Raw genomic sequence first — 18,085 nt, 5'->3', positions numbered from 1 at the left:
AAATATTTCATTTAAAAACATATTCATTAAAAATTAATTTATGGAAAACCCACTTCTCTGGGTAATTCTGGAAGGAAATTTTCATCAACTGCTAATGTTCGGAGACTGTGAAGGTAGCCAATAGTAGATGGTAGAGACTCCAGTTCATTACAGCTACAGTCGAATTCTTCTAGTAAAGATAAACTGAAAAGTTGAACACAGTAGTTAGTCATTCCGGCAAATTTTTTTTTTGCAAAACCACATATCCAATCACCAAACAAAAGTAGTTCATCAAGGATTACAAAATATTACATCAATTCATTAATTTTAATCAGTTTAGTTGAATGGTTCTATATCATTAAATGAGTGTTTTGATTTGGTAAAATAAATAAGGTTAATTTTTTCCACTTCTGAATTTGTCATTCAGCTGAGCCATTGGAAATTATGGAAGAATTTTTATTTTTGTGTTTGTTTATAACTTAGGTGTCATTTTTAGCCAGAAGTTCAGAATGTGTATCTTGGAATGAGTCCCTGAAACAGCACTGAGTAGGTAGAAGAGTGTGGTGGGAGGTCCAATGAAGAGAGGATGAATGGGGAAAAGCAGTAAAAACAAAAACACTAATGTGATTGTATTTTATCAAGCATTTTAGAGATAGAAAGACCTACTAATCTCTCTCTTTTTTGGGGGGGGGGAACCCCTCTATTTTAAAGCTCATTTTATAAATAAGAAAATTGAGGCTTAAATAGGCTAAGAAACTTTCTAAAAGCCATACAAATTGGCAAATCTGGGACTGAAATCAGATAACATGGCTCTGCTACATTACCCTGCCTGTAGACATGCTTTGTTTGCTTTGCCTAGAATTATTAAAAAGTAGTAAATATACACTATTGATCCAGATTTTTGGTGCTCCTTGCAAATTTGGTAATACTGGGCCTATATTCTTCCCTGAGAAGCAATGGATATAGAATTATAACTACTGTCTTCAAATGGGCACAGTCCTTTGGTGGGTCTCCTGTTTGCCACAATCCCTACCACTCTATACTTAAATGCTGTATCCTAGAGCCACAGAAAGGAATCATAGGAGTGAAATAAAATCTTAGAATAGTTTTGATTAGGATGTGGGGGAAAAGGCACACTCATACATTGCTGGTGGGACTGCAAACTGGTGTAACCAATCTGGAAAGCAATGTGGAGATTCCTTGGAAAATTTGGAACAAAATCACCATCTGACCCAGCTATCCGACTCCTTGGTCTATAACCCAAAGGACTTATAAGTAGCATACTACAGTGATGCAGCCACAACAATGTTTACAGCAGCACAATTCACAGTAGCCAAACTGTGGAAGCAACCTAGATGCCTTTCAATAGATGAATGGATTCACAAGACTGTGTATGTTAGGCAAAGAAAGAAACTGTGGCATATATATACACAATGGAATATTACTCAGCAATAAAAGAGAATAAAATTATGGTATTTGCTGATAAATGGATGGAATTAGAGAATATCATGCTAAGCAAAGTAAGTCAATCCCCAAAAACTAAAGGCCGAATGTTCTCTCTGATAAGTGGATGCTAATTCATACTGGGGTGGGGGGCACTGGTGAGTGGAGAAACTTTTGATTGGTCAAAGGGAAGGGAGAGGAGGAGAGGGGGCATGAGAATAGGAAAGATGAGATGGACATCATTACCCTAGGTACATATATGATTGCATGAATGATGTGACCCTACTTTGTGTACAACCAGAGAAGTGAAAAATTGTGCTCTGTTTGTGTACAATGAATCAAAGAGCATTCTGCTGTCATGAATAACTGATTAGAATAAATAAATAAATAAGTAAATGGAATCATAGGAGTGATGTTATTACAAGGAAACAAAAAAAAACTTCACTGTATTTTAGCAACATGTGGGAAACAAAGAGATCTTGGAAGAGAAAAATCACTAGCTATATTTAAATTGCCATTGGTGTTGTTAATATTATTACATTGGTATTAGCATTCATACTTTTGCCATTATTGTAGCAGGGAGGAATCCCCAGGAGGAGGAACCTGCCATTGTAAAGGGAAAAATGAAGTCAGTTTGAGTAAGGTTATAGAATCAGCTTTCTTTTTTATATATTGGAAATAGCTAACTTGAATACAGTTTGCTCTCATCATTTATTTAAGAAATTAACATGAAAATCAAGCATAGGAGCTGAAGTGAGTCCGGTGGATTTAGGCCCTAGCCCTGTCAATTACTGGATGTATGATACTGGGTGTCAACAAATAAAAGAAAGACCACTATAGCTCAGAAAACAAAGCTGCTTTTATTTACCTGCCAGGTAAAGGTACACATAGGGAAGAAAATCCAGTAAGTGGTGCTCTGAGGAGGAAAGTCAGTAAAAAAGTAGGGGTTTGTGAGAGTCTGATTGGGTGACAGCATGATTATGTTCACCAAGGATGGAAAACTTGCATTATGAAAAGTATGAAATGGACTCACAGGACTGTGTATGTTAGGCAAATAGAGACCTACTGTCTGTGGGTCAAGAAAACATCCAATACATTTAGGTTCAGTCTGACTCTGTCCAGGGTCACTCAAAGTTCATGATCATTTGAAATTCAACTGGTTAGAACCAGCTATGGCAAAAGGTGGCATTCAACTTTGACTAATAGCTCAAGTGAAATTTTTTCCTTATACATAGATAAGTCATATAACTTTTAAGTCTCAGTTTCTCTTCATATTTGCAATGTGGATACTAATAATTCCTGCCTCGTGTAGTTGCTTTGAATAGTTCATGAAATATTATCAATAAAGCACATAGCATAGTATTAGTCAAAAAAAAACCAAAGTAATTTTTTTCTTTTATTATTAGTGAACCCAATCAAACTTGTTTTTAAATCCACTGAGACACCCCACCCCATAGGGGGTGGTCATGTTCCTGAGGTGCCAGGTGGGCATGCTGTTTGACTCTGTGTGTATGTGTATTTGTGGGGGCAGGAATCAACATATGTGGAAAACTCAGTAAGAGAATATCTATTTATTAAAAACCCTAACATCATGTCTTATACATCTAATGCACTTAATAATTCTTGTAAAATTACATAGAAGGGGTTTCTATGAATAGCTTGGACTCCTGTATTCAGCAAGTGGTGATGAAAGTGACGGGGCATTTTTATAATAAAAATTTCAATTGTACATTCAAAGGGTGAATTCAAACAAGATATTTTAAAAATAACAAAATGAGGATTCTTGTGTTTTCTTTCTTTTATACAAACATATTTTGAAATTGGTCTTAAGCCACAGTAAGGCAGTCCTCAATTTTGCTCAGTGACAGTATGCAGGAGTTTCAGTTGTCATAGTTCATTAAAAAAACACTTGTTCCCCAATGACATGGTTTAAATTTCAGTTACTTGGTATTTTAAATGTAGTGACTCTATAAAGTATCAAGCTTTCTTCGGTTCACAAATCACAATGTAAATGTGAATAATAGATGAACATCATGATCAACGAACAGTTACATCACTGTCTTCAAAGTTGTGATGGGCCATGCACATCTGTTACTATGTTCACAGACAGCAAATCATGTATCTGTTATTAGGCTCACATATCAACAGCAAAATATGTTGTCTGTCTTCCAGCAGTAGACAGATAGTATAGGCAAAATAATTTAACTGTTAAAACACTGTTACTGTTGGATACAGCTCTTGGTTGCTCTAATTCTCTTGGAGATTTATGTGAAAATATGAAAATTTTCTACTTATCACAAAGGACAACTTCACTAATCCAGCCAATGGACCATGCAGTTATTTAAACTTTTAAAGCCCATTATCTTACACAGACTTTGGTATAGGCCATTCATGCCACAACTGGCGATTATACAATTTCATTGCCTGAGTTCTGGATGAAATATGATATGAAACATAAAAATAAAAATATTTGAGCCTCGTGGTAGGAAGTAACAGCAAGTAATATGTGTGTGGCATGGCAGAAATTTTCACCACACTGTGCAAATAAACTTAGCAGGATTTCAACAGAGTATAAATGGTGTTAGAGAAGCCACAGGTGACTGTGGGGCTGTTGACACTGCTCCTGTTAGGGAATCCCAGATAAGCTGCCAGGGGAACTTAGCGAAGGCACGCTTACCCACATGAGTGAGGAAAGTGGTTGTAAGAAGAAGAGGTTTCAGAGTAAGTGACCTAGCAGTACATATCATGCAGAAGGGACTCTCACAGACATTTCACAACACTGGAAGCACAAAGCATAAAAATCTGGAAGCTGCCAGGTGAGGTGACAGAGGCCTATAATCCCAGCGACTCGAGAGGCTGACTCAGGAGGATCATAAGTTCAAAGCCAGTCTCAGCAATTTAGCAAAGCCCTAAGCAACTCAGTGAGACTGTGTCTCTAAATAAAATACAAAAAAAAAAAAAAAGCTGACAATATGGCTCAGTAGTTAAGTGTCCCTGGGTTCAATCCCCAGTACCAAAAACAAACAAACAAACAAAAAAAACTTATCCAAACTTGAAAAGGACTATAACAATCCACTGATGTTCACCTTGTATCATAACTTATATTATGGAAAGAAGGCAGGTGATGCTCAAGCTAAATTTGGTGTTTTACAAAACAAAACAAATATTACATCTCAGTGTTCCTAGTATTTAAAAATATAGTATACTGAACAAATATTAGTTTTATTATTTTTCAAATCCCCTATATTTATAATGGACAGTATGAGCGTGTAAGGGTATGATAAAAGGTTTAAAGACTTTTTGTGAAAATGATCATAATTTTTCACATTGGTTAAAACCATTTTGCACAGCAGATTACACAATAATTTTTATGATCACCTCAATGCCTCAACTTATTGTGATTTATTTATTTATAAGGAATATGTATTTGATATTCAATATGTTCTTGGTACAGACCTCTTAAAATCCTTGGAATCTTCAAAGTAATAAGTGCTTTTCTGTATACTAATGAGATGACTTGAGATTAGGGGCTCTTACAGAGCTTCAGGATGGGAGCTGCTTGCCAAGGAAACCAATCATGTCATTAGAAGTTTGAAGTGTCAGTCCCACACCCTGACAACTGGGAAGAGGAGAGAGGCTGAGGTTGAGCTGATCACGAAAGGTCAGTGATGTATAATCACCACACTCATATATAAAGCTTCTATAAGGACCCCAAAAGACGGAGGTTCAGAGAACTTGTGAGTTGCTGATTGCATGAGGTAGGGGGTTCCAGGAAGGTGGTGCTCTTGAAGAGTACACAGAAGTTCCATGTTCTTTTCCCATGTACCTTTGCATGTGTTTTCTTATCTCTACTCTTTGCATTATCCTTTATCATACACTGGTTACCTTGTTTCCCTGATTTCTGTGAGCCATTAAACCTAAAGATTGGACCTGAAGAGGGAGTCATAGGAACCCCCAATTTATAGATGATCAATCAGAAATCCCCCAGATCTGGACTTGTGACTGATGTCTAAGTGGGAGGCAGTCTTGAAGAACCTAAACTTTACCCTGTGGGTTCTGATTCTAACTTCAAACATGTGAATAGAATTGAGTTAAACTGTAGACATTCAGTTGTTGTCCACAGGAAATTGGGAAATTACTTGATGCAAGGAAAACCCCATATAGTTCAGTGACCAGAAGTGTTCTGTGTTGTGTGTTGACAGTACTGTAGGAAAAAATTTTTATTCCAACATAGTTTCATACTAGTATACAAAGAAAGGACTTTCTGTATTAAAAAGACAACACATTTATCATACAATGAGTTTTAGAGCCTAAAACATTGGGTTACAAAGAAGAACTAGTATGTGCAAAATACACATTTATCAATGATCTCTCAAATACCAAAGATTCATACTCATGACCTATGATTTCAGCTGAGTTCATTAATAGCTATCTTCCTAAAAATAATTAAAGGTGTTTTAATACAGGATCTTGTATGAAAACAGCTAACACATTTATGCAGATTAATATTGTCATTTATAATAATGAAGTAAAAAGAAACCAAAGATTATTTTAGAAGCTTTATATCTTGACTAGTACACATTGAAAGTAAAAATAAGTCCAAAGGAAGTATAAAGCACTTTAAAGTGGTGTTTCCTAACAGACCATTATCCTCAATGAACATAGATGCAAAAATCCTTAAAAATATTAACAAACTGTATTCAAGAACACATTAATAAGATTATACATCATAATAAAGTTAGTTTTAGGGTTAGAGATGATTCAATATATGCAAATCAACAAGTGTAATTCATCATATAACTAGAATTAAAAACAAAAATCATATTATCATAGAGAAAAAAACTTTAAAAAAATCCAGCACCCATTAATGAAAAAAAAGAAAATTATCTCAACATCATAAAGGTTACATATTGACAAATATAAAGCCAACACCATAGTGAATGGGGAAAAACTGGAAGCATCTCCTGTAAAATTAGGAACAAGACAAGGATGTCCACTCTCATCACTATGGTTCAATATAATACTTGAAATTTTAACCAGAAAAATCAGGCGAGAAAAGGAAATAAAACAGATACAAATAATAAAGGAAGAAGTCAAATTATCATTGTTTGTAGATATTATTCTATACTTAGAAGATCCAAAAAAATCACCCAGAAGTTTTCTATGGCTAATATGCAAATTCAGCAAATGTTAACATAGAAAAATCAATAACTTTTCTATGCACTGATCTGCTAAAGAAGAAAATCAGGAAAACAGTTCCATTTACAATAGCCTCAACAATAACAACAACAAAAACCAATGAATAAATCTATCCAAGGAGAGGAAAGACCTCTTACAATGAAAATTATAGAAAACTGAAGAAAGATTAATATTTTGCCTCTACCTACAGGAACATGGGAGGTCTTTCCAATCTTCTAGCATCATCTTCAGTTTTTTCCTTCAGTGTTCTACAGATTCAATGCAGTCCCCATCAAGATTTCAAGGACATTCGTCCCTGAACTAGAAAAACAGTCCCCAAATTCGCAGGGAACCAGAATACCCCAAACAATTTTAGCAAACAGAGCAATTCTAGAGGCATCATAATACCTGATTTTAAATCATAGAGTAACAAAAACATCATGGGACTGGTGTAAAAACAGACAATGACAACCAGAACAGTGAAATAGAATGTAAGGCAAAGAGAGATACAGATCAAGATAGGTAGATACAGTCATCTGTCTTTGACAAAGGCACCACATACACTGGAGGCTAGGATAAGAGTTTAGATTCTAAAATGTATTATTGGGAAGATTCTAGTTAAGTTAATTAATTACTTTATACTTCAGTTTTATCACTGGATAAAGAGAGTGAAAACAGCACTTAACCTTGTGTTAAAAGACCTAAAAATATATGAAGGGATTAATATATGTAAATCACTTAGGATGAGCACAGAGTGAATGCTAGCTAACTTTTGCCATTATTCTTACTTTCAGGGGTCATAAATCAATTTCATTTAGTTTAGACTCAGAACTAAGAGCTAGAGTCCATCCTAATTTTTCTTATTAACATTAGATGAGGTGCTTGGGCTGCTTATAAACAATGAGAGAAAATTAATGAATTTTAATCAGACTAATTCTTTTCCATACTGTCCATTTAGCAAAACTCACTCAGTTTTAGTACAAACTCTCAGCCTAAGTTGAATTCCATAAAATCAGAATCTGTAAAAAATATAATAATGTAGACATTCAACTTCTGAAATGTTTGCTGATTTTGAGCAGTTACTCTCATAAAAAAGTATATATAAACAATATACATTTCATTAGACCCAATTTCCTCATCCATCCTGAACAACTAGAAAACTCTGCTTTCATTTGAACTTTTTAGAAAGTTAACTGGATTGAATGAAAAGAAAATTTGCAAAAGTTTATTTTAGATTATAGGAGCAAAGTGTCAGTGAAATCAGAATACTATTTAAAACAGATTTTTAGTGGATAAAACTTTACCTATGAGTAGAAAATAGCTTCACTCATTGCCAGATGATTTTTTAAAAAATTCTTTGTTTCAAGTTAGTACATTAAAAAGTTTCTTAATCAACCCAAACTGTAGAAACATTAATATATGTTTCTCATAAGTAGCCATAATTGTAGTTTGGACATCACTCATAAATAGCCATAACTCTAAAATGTTGGGGCAAGGAGTGAGGGAGTGGTCAGTGGAGAACATTTTCTTTTGTCATTACTGGTTTTGTACTTCAGTTGAAATCTTATAATTATCAATGAAATTCTATTTGTTCATTTTGGCGAGAGAGGGGCCTTTTCTCAGTGACTTTGTAAGTGAGGATACTTCTATTCAGTTTGGGAAATACATTAAAATTTATTGCTTGTGTTTTAAATTTCTCTCACTAAGTCCTCTGACTTTACAAAGTCAAGCATACCACATAACTACAGTTTGGTAATAATGGAGGGTATATAGGACAGTGTTTCCATAATAGTATAATGAAACCAAAAAGTTCCTCTTGCCTAACGACATTGTAATGTGGTAGCTCAATGCATAACTCCAGTGTTTATGGGATGCTGGTGTAAACAAAGCTACCAGGCTGCCAGTAGTGTAAAAGTATAGCACATAGCCAGGTTCAGTGGTGCACACCTGTAATATCAGAGGCTCATGAGGCTGAGACAGAAGGATCAAAAGTTCCAGCCAGCCTCAGCAACTTAGTGAGGCCCTGAGTAAGTTGGTGAGACCCTGCCTTAAAATAAAAAATAAAAATAAAAAGAACTGGGGATGTACTTCAGTGGTAAAGCACCTCTGTGTTCAATCTCTAGTATCCACCCCCCCCATCCCCAAAACACACAAGAAAGTATAACAATACAATTATGCAAAGTATATAATATTTGGTAATGATAATAACCTATGTTACTGATTTATGTATTTACTATATTATGATTTTTCTCATTGTTTTAGAGTACTTCTCTTTATATAAAATAAGTTTACTATAAAATAGTGGGGCATATTATGCCAGCAGCAGCTTCATACATCTTCTGTTTGTATAAGTACATGCTATAAAGTTTGCACAATGACAAAATTGCCTAATGATGCATTTCTCAGAAAGTATCTCCAGCAAAAAATGATGCATGACTGTTTCATGCTTCTAACAGTTTATTCTTGAGGATTCTGCCAAAAAGCAGGAAGCAATTTCAAACACCTCATTTCCTGAGAGTAGATATTATAGGTTTAAAATATGTATGTTATGGACTGAATGTTTCCTTCCAAAATTCATATATTAAAGTTTTGATCCCCAATTTTATGGTATTTGCAAATGGAACCCTTTGAGAAGTAATTGGTATTAAAGTCATGAGAGTAGGGGCCTCATGATGGGAAGAGACACCAGAGAGCTTGTTCTTCTTTTTCTCCATGTACAAAAAGGTCATGTGAGCATATAGGAGCATAGCAGCTAATACAAGTCCAGAGAGGCTCAGACGGCCACTCACTTTACTGGTACCTTGGGCTCCCCTACACTGAGAAACAAATTTCTGTTTTTCAAGTTATCCAATCTACTGTATTTTGTTATAATATCCCAGACTAGCACACTATCATTATCACATTTGCAAATAAGTACAGAATGTTTTTCTTTTAAAGAACTAGACATTTCACTCATACTTTATTAACAACCTCCCATGATGAATGTGAGCTACGATATTTATATATAATTATCTGTTTGGTTATTACTATCAATAACAATTGTTAAAATTTATTGAAGGCTCTCTAGCACTAAGTCTCATGGTAACCTCTGAGAAACATTATTATTTCCATTTTATAAATAAGGAAACTGTGGCTCTTTGATGTGGGGGTGACTTGCCAACAGTGAATTCTCTAATGGGTAGAGAAGCCAGGACTGAAACCTGAGTCAAGTTTCAGGGCTTATAAACATTCCTCTGTGCCAAGAAGCCCAGGGGCCATGCAGGAGATGAGAACTGTTCAAGGAATGCTACCAGCTGTAATTGGCATGACATGCAAAATAATCAAAAAGTTAGATGATGATACAAAGGTAAACCAGAGACTGAAACAACGACTGGAAAAGAAAACCCCAAGTTAGCAATGTTGCTCTAACTTGGATACAGAATATCCCAAGGTTATTTGTCTATGAAACTTTTTTTTAATGTAATGGCTATTAATGATCTAAATCCCTTCACACCTGAGAGCCCAAACTGAAGATAGAACTTTTTTTCTGTTTGCATAGGTCCTTAAATGTCCTGATGCCTAGTCCAGCAGCCTCTGTGGCCAAACTCTGTGAAAGAATGACTTTATAAAAATACCCATTTTGAGTTCTGAGTTTTTATTGCTTTTATCCAAGATTATACAACTAAGAAAGAACAGACTCTGTGTATGTTTCTTTGAGTGTGACAAACCCTGGAGCACCCCCAGAGCCCATAAATTCACCAAACATGGGGAGTCATTTACAGAAGGTGTGACTTGGCTATCACATACACTTGAGAGACACAACATTGAAATCTGGTAGCTTCCATCAGCCTCAGTGTCTGTATCTGTTGATACCAATTGTGTTAATGGGGGTCTTGAATTAAAAACAGCACCTGTAAATCACCAAACATGGCATCTGGAGCACTGTGAGCATAAAACGTTGTTTATTATTATTCTTATTTGACATTCAATTCTCAGTGCTGTTGAAATTTCTAGGCATATACTAAGGTTCAACAACAAAAATAACTGGTTTTTATAAATCATTTGGCACAAAAGTCATGGGATCAATTTCAACCGTGAAAAACGTTGAAAAATGAAATCTGGCAGCTTATAGTTGTACTATTAAAAATGATCAAATGTAAGTCTAAAATATTGAACTACTCCATGTACAGAAGATGAATATATTTGGTCACGGCAGCTGGTCATATTGTTTCTAGGGTTTCCGTGCCAAGAGTTGTAGGTGAAATGTTTCATAATAAAATATAGATTACTTGACCATTTACAGAACATTTATGTAAATAATCAAATTTCATCTCTAACCTTTGAATGAAACCTCTGATCTAGCAATTCTGAATTTCCTAAGGTGAACAAAGTCACTGTATTACCACTTTTAAATAAAGTACAGATTGTTTATTAAGGCACATCATAAAACTTTAGAAAAATAGTGTATTTTTTCCCATACATGCAAATCTAAAACATTTCTGTGTAGATGACTACTCAAGTGAGAACATAAGTTAGACAGTGACCATTACCACTTTACTATCCAAACTGTGTTGTGTATAGAATGAAAATGCTCAAACTTTCGGTTTTATGACCCTTTCACACTCTTAAAAATAATCATAGATAACCCCAAGGAATTTTTGTTTTTATAGGTTGTATCTATTGAGTTTCTTATATTCTAAATTAAAATAGGAATTAAAAATAGTTATGTATTAATTTCTTCTTAAATAATAAATCCATTACATGTTAATGTAAGTAACAGAATGCAAAGTGACTGTATTTTCACAAACAAAAAATTTAACGAGAAGAGTGACATTATTTTATTCCCCTTATACCTACCATTGCTTTGATTTAATACTGTTTTTTTATTCCTCCATTCTTCTGCAAATTTCTCCATATAATGGTATTAAAAATCTCTTTAAAAATGAACTTTTATGATGAGATTGTTTATTCCTCTAAATTAGTAATCAATGTTTGAATTAAATAGTACCAGTTATCTTTGATAAATCTTTTCCTAACTTTGTTATTTATTTATTGGTATTGGGACTTGAACCAAAGGGCACTTCACCACTGAGCTATATTCCTGTTCCCTTTTATTTTGAACAGGTCTCACTAAGTTGCCAAGGCTGGCCTTGAACTTGCAATCTTCCTACCTCCGCCTCCTAAGCAGCTAGAATTACAGGCTTGTGTCACTGTAACTGACTCACATTTATACTTTAAAAAAAATTATCAATCTTTAGGAAAATAAAACTAAATATGGGAATAACAGTATCCATATTTATTTGCATAATTTTCCCATTTCCATTCTGAACAAGGCATTTAGTGAAAGGTAGAAGCATAAGAGTTCTAAATAAAAATGTTGTCCATTAAAGTCATCCTTACTGCTTGATATTCTTAGAGTACTACGGAACAACACTGATTAACACAGAAGAATATAGAAATTGAAACCCAAAGTGAACTGGGGTCTAATGTTCATATTTTTAGAAACCTACACAATTTTGGATCTGGGATACATAAGCTATCTTAATTGCATTTGTCAGGCAGAATAATATGATCTTTAAAATAAGCAGTTATAAATTGGGAAAAGTGCCCAAAGTAAACAAAACAGGCACAGGGACAGAGAAAATGTGGTAGTGGACATTACGGGAAACTAGAGTCTTCCTAGTCAAAGTGTTGTCCCTGAACCTGAAGCATCAACATCACTGAGACATCTTTGACATATACACAACTTCAAGCTCTCTGATCTCAGACCTACTGGACTAGAATCTGCCTTTCAAAGAAGACAGCTAATGTTCACTGAAGTTTAGAGTAGAAGTTGTGAAGCAGTCAGCTTTATGAAGAGCAGGGAAAAAATATTCAGATAGAGGTAATGACAAAAAGAAAGCCATGAGGCAGGAAGGAGTCTGGCTTCTTGAAGGTGCAGAAGGGCCAGTGTGGCTGAACCCTAGTGAATGGGAGGGATGGGATTAGTGAATGGTAGATGTCATGCTACTACTATTACCAGGTCTATGCAAATGGTGCTTATATATTTTATAATAAAAATTCTTAATTTCAAAACATTATTATTTTTGGTTATAGTCTAGTTATGTTTCTCCAGTAATCATTAAAGACCTAAACAACAGAACCTATATGTTTGTGTTCTGTGAAGGCAAATAGTATAGGAACTGAAGTATTACCATATTCTGAAACTACCATAGGGGTAAAGAATAAGAACACTTCAATGGGTGGTGGCAGATGGTGGTGACTTTCTGGGTTCCTGGGGCCTCCAGTGAGGAAAGCATAGTGTATCAGCAAGTTCTAGAACTGGTTTTGGACTGCATCTTAGAAGGCCTGGGCCCATGGGCTCGGATTTCTCGATCCTCTAGTTATATCTCCACTTTAGGTGCTTTTCAGAAACTATTTCTTCAAGATGTACACCATAGGTATCCTCCCCTTTTCTACTGGGAATTAGATTTCCACATCTCTCATTATGTTAGTTTCCCTATTGTCAATCCTGTTGCGGGTGATGCCTGAAACTGGCAGTCGGAAGGACAGGGATTTTACTCAACCACTAGTACCCATGGACTTCAAGTGGATCCTTATGTCTATGCAACCAGTGTTTCAGTGGCTTTCATGAAAGTTCCATTAAGAGGCTGTCTAATATTGATTAGGTCTAGCAAAGCACTATGCCTCCCTCAACCCCTATGAAACTCCATTAAGTTCTTTTGGTCTTTCAATGCTGGACAGATTCCAGCTCTTTTAAATATTGCTTCTTTTATCCAACATAAGTATGTTTTGTTTTGTTTTTTTTTTTTTTGCTTTGTGACATTTGAGAGTTTAATTAGAACGAGTTGCTTTCAATATGAAGGTTCACTGTTCTGCCTTCTCAGCACAGATAGATGCTCTAATTTCCAGCCACTCACCCTGATTTTCTGAATTGCCTTGTGTTCAAGTAATTGAAAGCTGCTGACAGCCAAGTGAGGTCTCTAAATCTGTTCCTTTTGAACTTAGTGGTATTAAAGCTTATATCAAATGACTAGTTGAACAATTCAGCTTTCTCCAAGTTTCTAAGTCAACTACCAAGAGGACTGCAAGGGTCAAAGACAAGATATTAGTGGTGACATAAGACTGGCTTAGAGTGTGTGCAGAGCCAGGCTATGGCAACCTATGTGGCTGCAGGAAAGAGACAGAGCTGTAGATTGCCTGTTCCCAAAACTAGTCTGGCATGAGGTGTAGCCGGTGAAGGGCAGAGGCAGGAATTCATACTCATGTGTGATAGGAGCTCAAAAGACATATCTACAATGTCAGTCATGGGCTAAGACCTGTGGGACTCCAGAAAAAGCTGTTTGTCTCTGGGAGGTTGTAAAGAGGGCCACAGTCTGGCTGAACATCTCTTGACAAAAGTTAGTTCTTAGGAAGACCCAGTCAAGGTTCCACTTCCTACCGAAAAAACAACTTTTCTTTGCTGATTTTTAGGTTATAAACCTCTTCATTGTGGTACTTGGTCTATGTAAGAAATGTGAACACAAATGGCAAAACATCCATCATGACCTTAGCAGGAATAGATGAGGTTGAATTCAGTTTCCACTGAGCATTGACTCAATGATGAAAGAGTAGTATCTAAGAGAGTATAATTAGGAAGAATTTTTGAAAAACATCAGTCTTATAAGGATAATTACCTTTGAGTACCTCCCCTCCCCCATAAATAATGTTTTCTTTGCACTAGAAAAAATGAAAGAAAAACTATAGACAGAATCATATTGTATGGTGTGGTATTACAATATCAGGAATGGTTGAGACTTTTTCTACTTTCCAAAGTCTGAACATTTGAATTTGAATTTTGCTAAACTATTCTACTTTTTAAAAGTGAAGTTTTTCAGATCCATGGTTTCCAGTGCCCTTGCTAGGAACAGGGGAGGGGAGCGGTGAGGGACATTCTTGCTATCTTTGGTTATGGTAGGGATGGATCTAAGATTTTATAACTATGTCAAAACTTGTCAAATTAGAGAATTGAATATTTACAGTTGGCTATCAATCATATACAAAAAAGCTGTTTTTAAAAAGTGAGGCTTTTTCTTGCCTAGTATATTCAAATTTGTTTAATAAAGAATTTATATAATTCTTCACAATGAGATATGGGACAAGATCCTGATAACATTGCCTTAGTAATCTCAGGATAAAAGCTTCTTCTCCTGAGATTCCTCATTTCACAGAGAAAAGCATTTCAGTGAAGCATTGAGCATAAATATTTCTTAAAGAATTGTGAACCAAATGTTAACAGCAATAGAAAGTTAGAAATGAATTTCTATAAAATAAATGGACCACATTTTATCCTTAAAAGACAATGTTGGATTTTCATCTTGAAGTTTTAAAAATTGTTAGCTAAGCAGATGCTTCTCTTTTTGCTTATAAAAACACTATATGCTTTGATACATATCAAATATTAAAAACAGTATAATGGCAACATATATATACTGTAGCACCTTAGAAAAATTGATCTAATTTTGCAAGAAATACCCAAGTGAGTTTACAACTGCTAGTCATTTGAAAATAGCAAATAAATTCTAGCTGGAAAATACCATTAAGAGTATAATTGAAGGTCTGGTTAATTGTTTTGCTGTGAAAGATTTATGGCTGAACGTTTCTCATGATATTACATAGATGAATGCCAATGCAATGTTCAAATATAAAATTAAATTAAGATATATATATATTAAATAAAATTAATCCAGAAGAAATTGAAATAGGAATAAGATTATTGGTATCTATAGTAGAAAATGTTTGTAGCAGAAAAGTCAATATATCCTTTCATTTCTGGCTTTAGACAGGCTGACTGGTATGAAACATTGGCACTTACTTTCCGATTGTATTGGGCAGCATTGTAAGTTGATTGTCATCTACTTTTAGAGTAGTCAGTTTTTTCAACAGTCCTAAAACAGAGAATAAGGTTTATTAATACATCAGCGTATTTATGACAGGAAATGTCACATAAAAGAAATCAAAGGAATCACTTGTGATAAATGATTGGCATGCTAACTGGCTGCATTCTGCTTCTATAAAACCATAAATTGATACAGTATTTGTTTGTTGTATACTTTTGAATGTCTTTTGAAAAATTCACTTATAGGAGTTCAAGAACATTGATGCAGTAAACAAAACCGAAAGCTCTATATACATTGTATTGATACAGATACCACTACTACATTTCCCCATCCTATTCTTCATCAAATGGATAAGTTGAAATGTTTCAAGCCTGCTATTATTTAATATTTAATTTACTAATAAATACTAATAACTAACATCCATGTTATGATGCAGATTGAACACACGTCTGAATAAAGCCTAATAACCCATGAATGCATACTAAGGCACTGCAATGCAGTGCTCACAATGAAGGACTTGGAAAATGATACCATATGACTTCATATTCTGCTTGATATCATAAATCCTGGACTTGGAGCATTTTTAAACTCAAATCTCATTATTTTAATATGCCAACAGAACCAGCCAGGAACTGAAGTTACAACTATTTATCTTTCACTCTCTGATTTAAGGTCTCCAGACTTGCTGAGTTTAATAATGTCTTAGTCTACATATAATCATGCACAAAACAAGAATAAACATAGATAATAATGCCACATTTCTAATCCTGTTTTGTTAAATTAAGTTACATAATAATAATAAAACAACTAGAAATCTATTTAATATCATTTTAATTTTTGGTTTAATATTTAAAATATTATATCCTAATTTATAATTTTACACACATCTCAATTTCAAATATACTTTTAAATATACTTTTAAATATACTTTTATAAGTGCTTTTTAAAATTAGTTCTAATCAGTTATACATGACAGCAGAAAGCTCTTTGATTCATTGTACATAAAGGCAGCAGAATTTTTCACTTCTCTGAAAAAAGTCACACCATTTGTGTAATCATACATGTATCGAGGGTAATGATGTCCATGTCTCCACCATCTTTCCTACCTTCATGCCTCCTCCCCCTCCTTCCTCTTTGCCCCATCAAAAGTTCCTCTATTCATTCCATGCCCCTCCCCTGCATTATGGATTAGCATCCACTTATCAGAGAAAACATTCGGCCCTGGGTTTTTGAGATTGGCTTATTTTGCTTAGCATGATATTCTCCAACTCTGTTTTTTTTAAAAGAGAGAGAGAGAGAGTGAGAGAGAGAGAGAGAATTTTTAAAATATTTATTTATTTTTTTAGTTTTCGGCAGACACAACATCTTTGTTTATATGTGGTGCTGAGGATTGAACCCAGGTTGCATGCATGCTAGGCAAGCGCGCTACCGCTTGAGCCACATCCCCAGCCCCAGGTTTTGTTTTAAATTGGAGCTACACCTATATACAATAGATTACTGTGTCCGGAAGATACTTTGTTCTGAACTACATTAAGTTCCATGGTCAAATATATTTTGAGAAATGCTAAATTAAACAAAATCATATGGCTTTGTTTAAGGAGGAAAAGAGCTCTTGATATGCTCATTCAACAACATGACTTTCCAAAGTTATTGTAGAGTGTGTGTGTGTGTGTGTGTGTATGTGTGTGGTTAGAATATGTTTTTTTTTTTTTTTTTTTTTTGGTGTTGCTGGGGATTGAACCCAGAGCCTTTGTACATGCAAGGCAAGTACTCTACCAACTGAGCTATTTCTCCAGCCCACATATAGAATATCTTGAAGAACTATAGTTTGTGAACATGCTTTTAGGTCATATCTATCCCCTCTCAAGTTTTTTGAGGATTCTTTAAAGGCAAGAGTAAGTCATATAACTGAAATAAAGCTGTGTTTCACTTTAAATTTCAGTATACTAAATTACATTTTCTTCAGAAGCAGAGACTTTCTCTCCCTGGAGAGAGAGAAATGTTACCACTATCAGTCTACTGTGAGAAAATATCCACAGAATTTGGAGCTTAATAACATCAACTCGAAAGCAACTGCACCTGGGAAAGAGGACAATTCATATGGTGGTAATTTATCTCTGAAGTTTGAACACCCCACTGCTGTATTCATTTATGTTCAAAAGGTGATTGAATCATTCAGCTTCTCCTAGTGCATATGATAAAATACCAACTTTGTAAATATAAGAGAACACCTGAGCTCTTTTATCAGTTGTGGAAAGTAAACATGGGACTATGAATTACAGTTAAATTTTTATGAGTTGGTAACCCTGATCAGATAGATTATTGCTCCTGCCTATGAGTGATGCTAGAGGAGGGCCACAGTCTTGACATCACTGGATGGGTCATCAGAGGCTACGGGATGGGTTATATAAGGCCAAACAAAGGCCACATAATTAGGTCACTAAGCTCTTTAAGAAGATCCCGCAGCCAACTGATCTAGAGTCATGGTGACAAACTCTGAGGCAGGTCAGGGACTAAGGCCAAATGTTGGTGCAACCGATTTTTCTGAAGATTGGAGTAAGGGCTCTGACCAGAAGCTTCTGCAGATTTACAATTTGAAGCAAGTTGGACCTCCCCGCTTAGTTCCA

General features: G+C 35.0%; 1 protein-coding gene across 9 annotated transcripts in view; it reads right to left on the bottom strand.

Moving 5' to 3' along the window:
* Window positions 1-18,085, bottom strand: part of Lrrc7 (leucine rich repeat containing 7) — a 516,598-nt gene that overhangs the window by 124,514 nt on the left and 373,999 nt on the right. For all 9 annotated transcript variants that reach the window (XM_021731075.3, XM_040288837.2, XM_021731076.3 and 6 more), the window contains 2 exons: window positions 15,434-15,506; window positions 54-183 (listed from right to left, as the gene is read on the bottom strand). In XM_021731075.3, coding sequence (XP_021586750.2) covers window positions 54-183; window positions 15,434-15,506 — 203 coding nt within the window. The remainder of the gene's footprint in view (window positions 1-53; window positions 184-15,433; window positions 15,507-18,085) is intronic.

The sequence above is a fragment of the Ictidomys tridecemlineatus genome, chromosome 11, assembly GCF_052094955.1.
Source record: "Ictidomys tridecemlineatus isolate mIctTri1 chromosome 11, mIctTri1.hap1, whole genome shotgun sequence".
NCBI lineage: Eukaryota > Metazoa > Chordata > Mammalia > Rodentia > Sciuridae > Ictidomys > Ictidomys tridecemlineatus.
The sequence above is the reverse complement of the archived record's forward strand: the minus strand, read 5'-3'. Positions and strand labels throughout refer to the sequence as shown.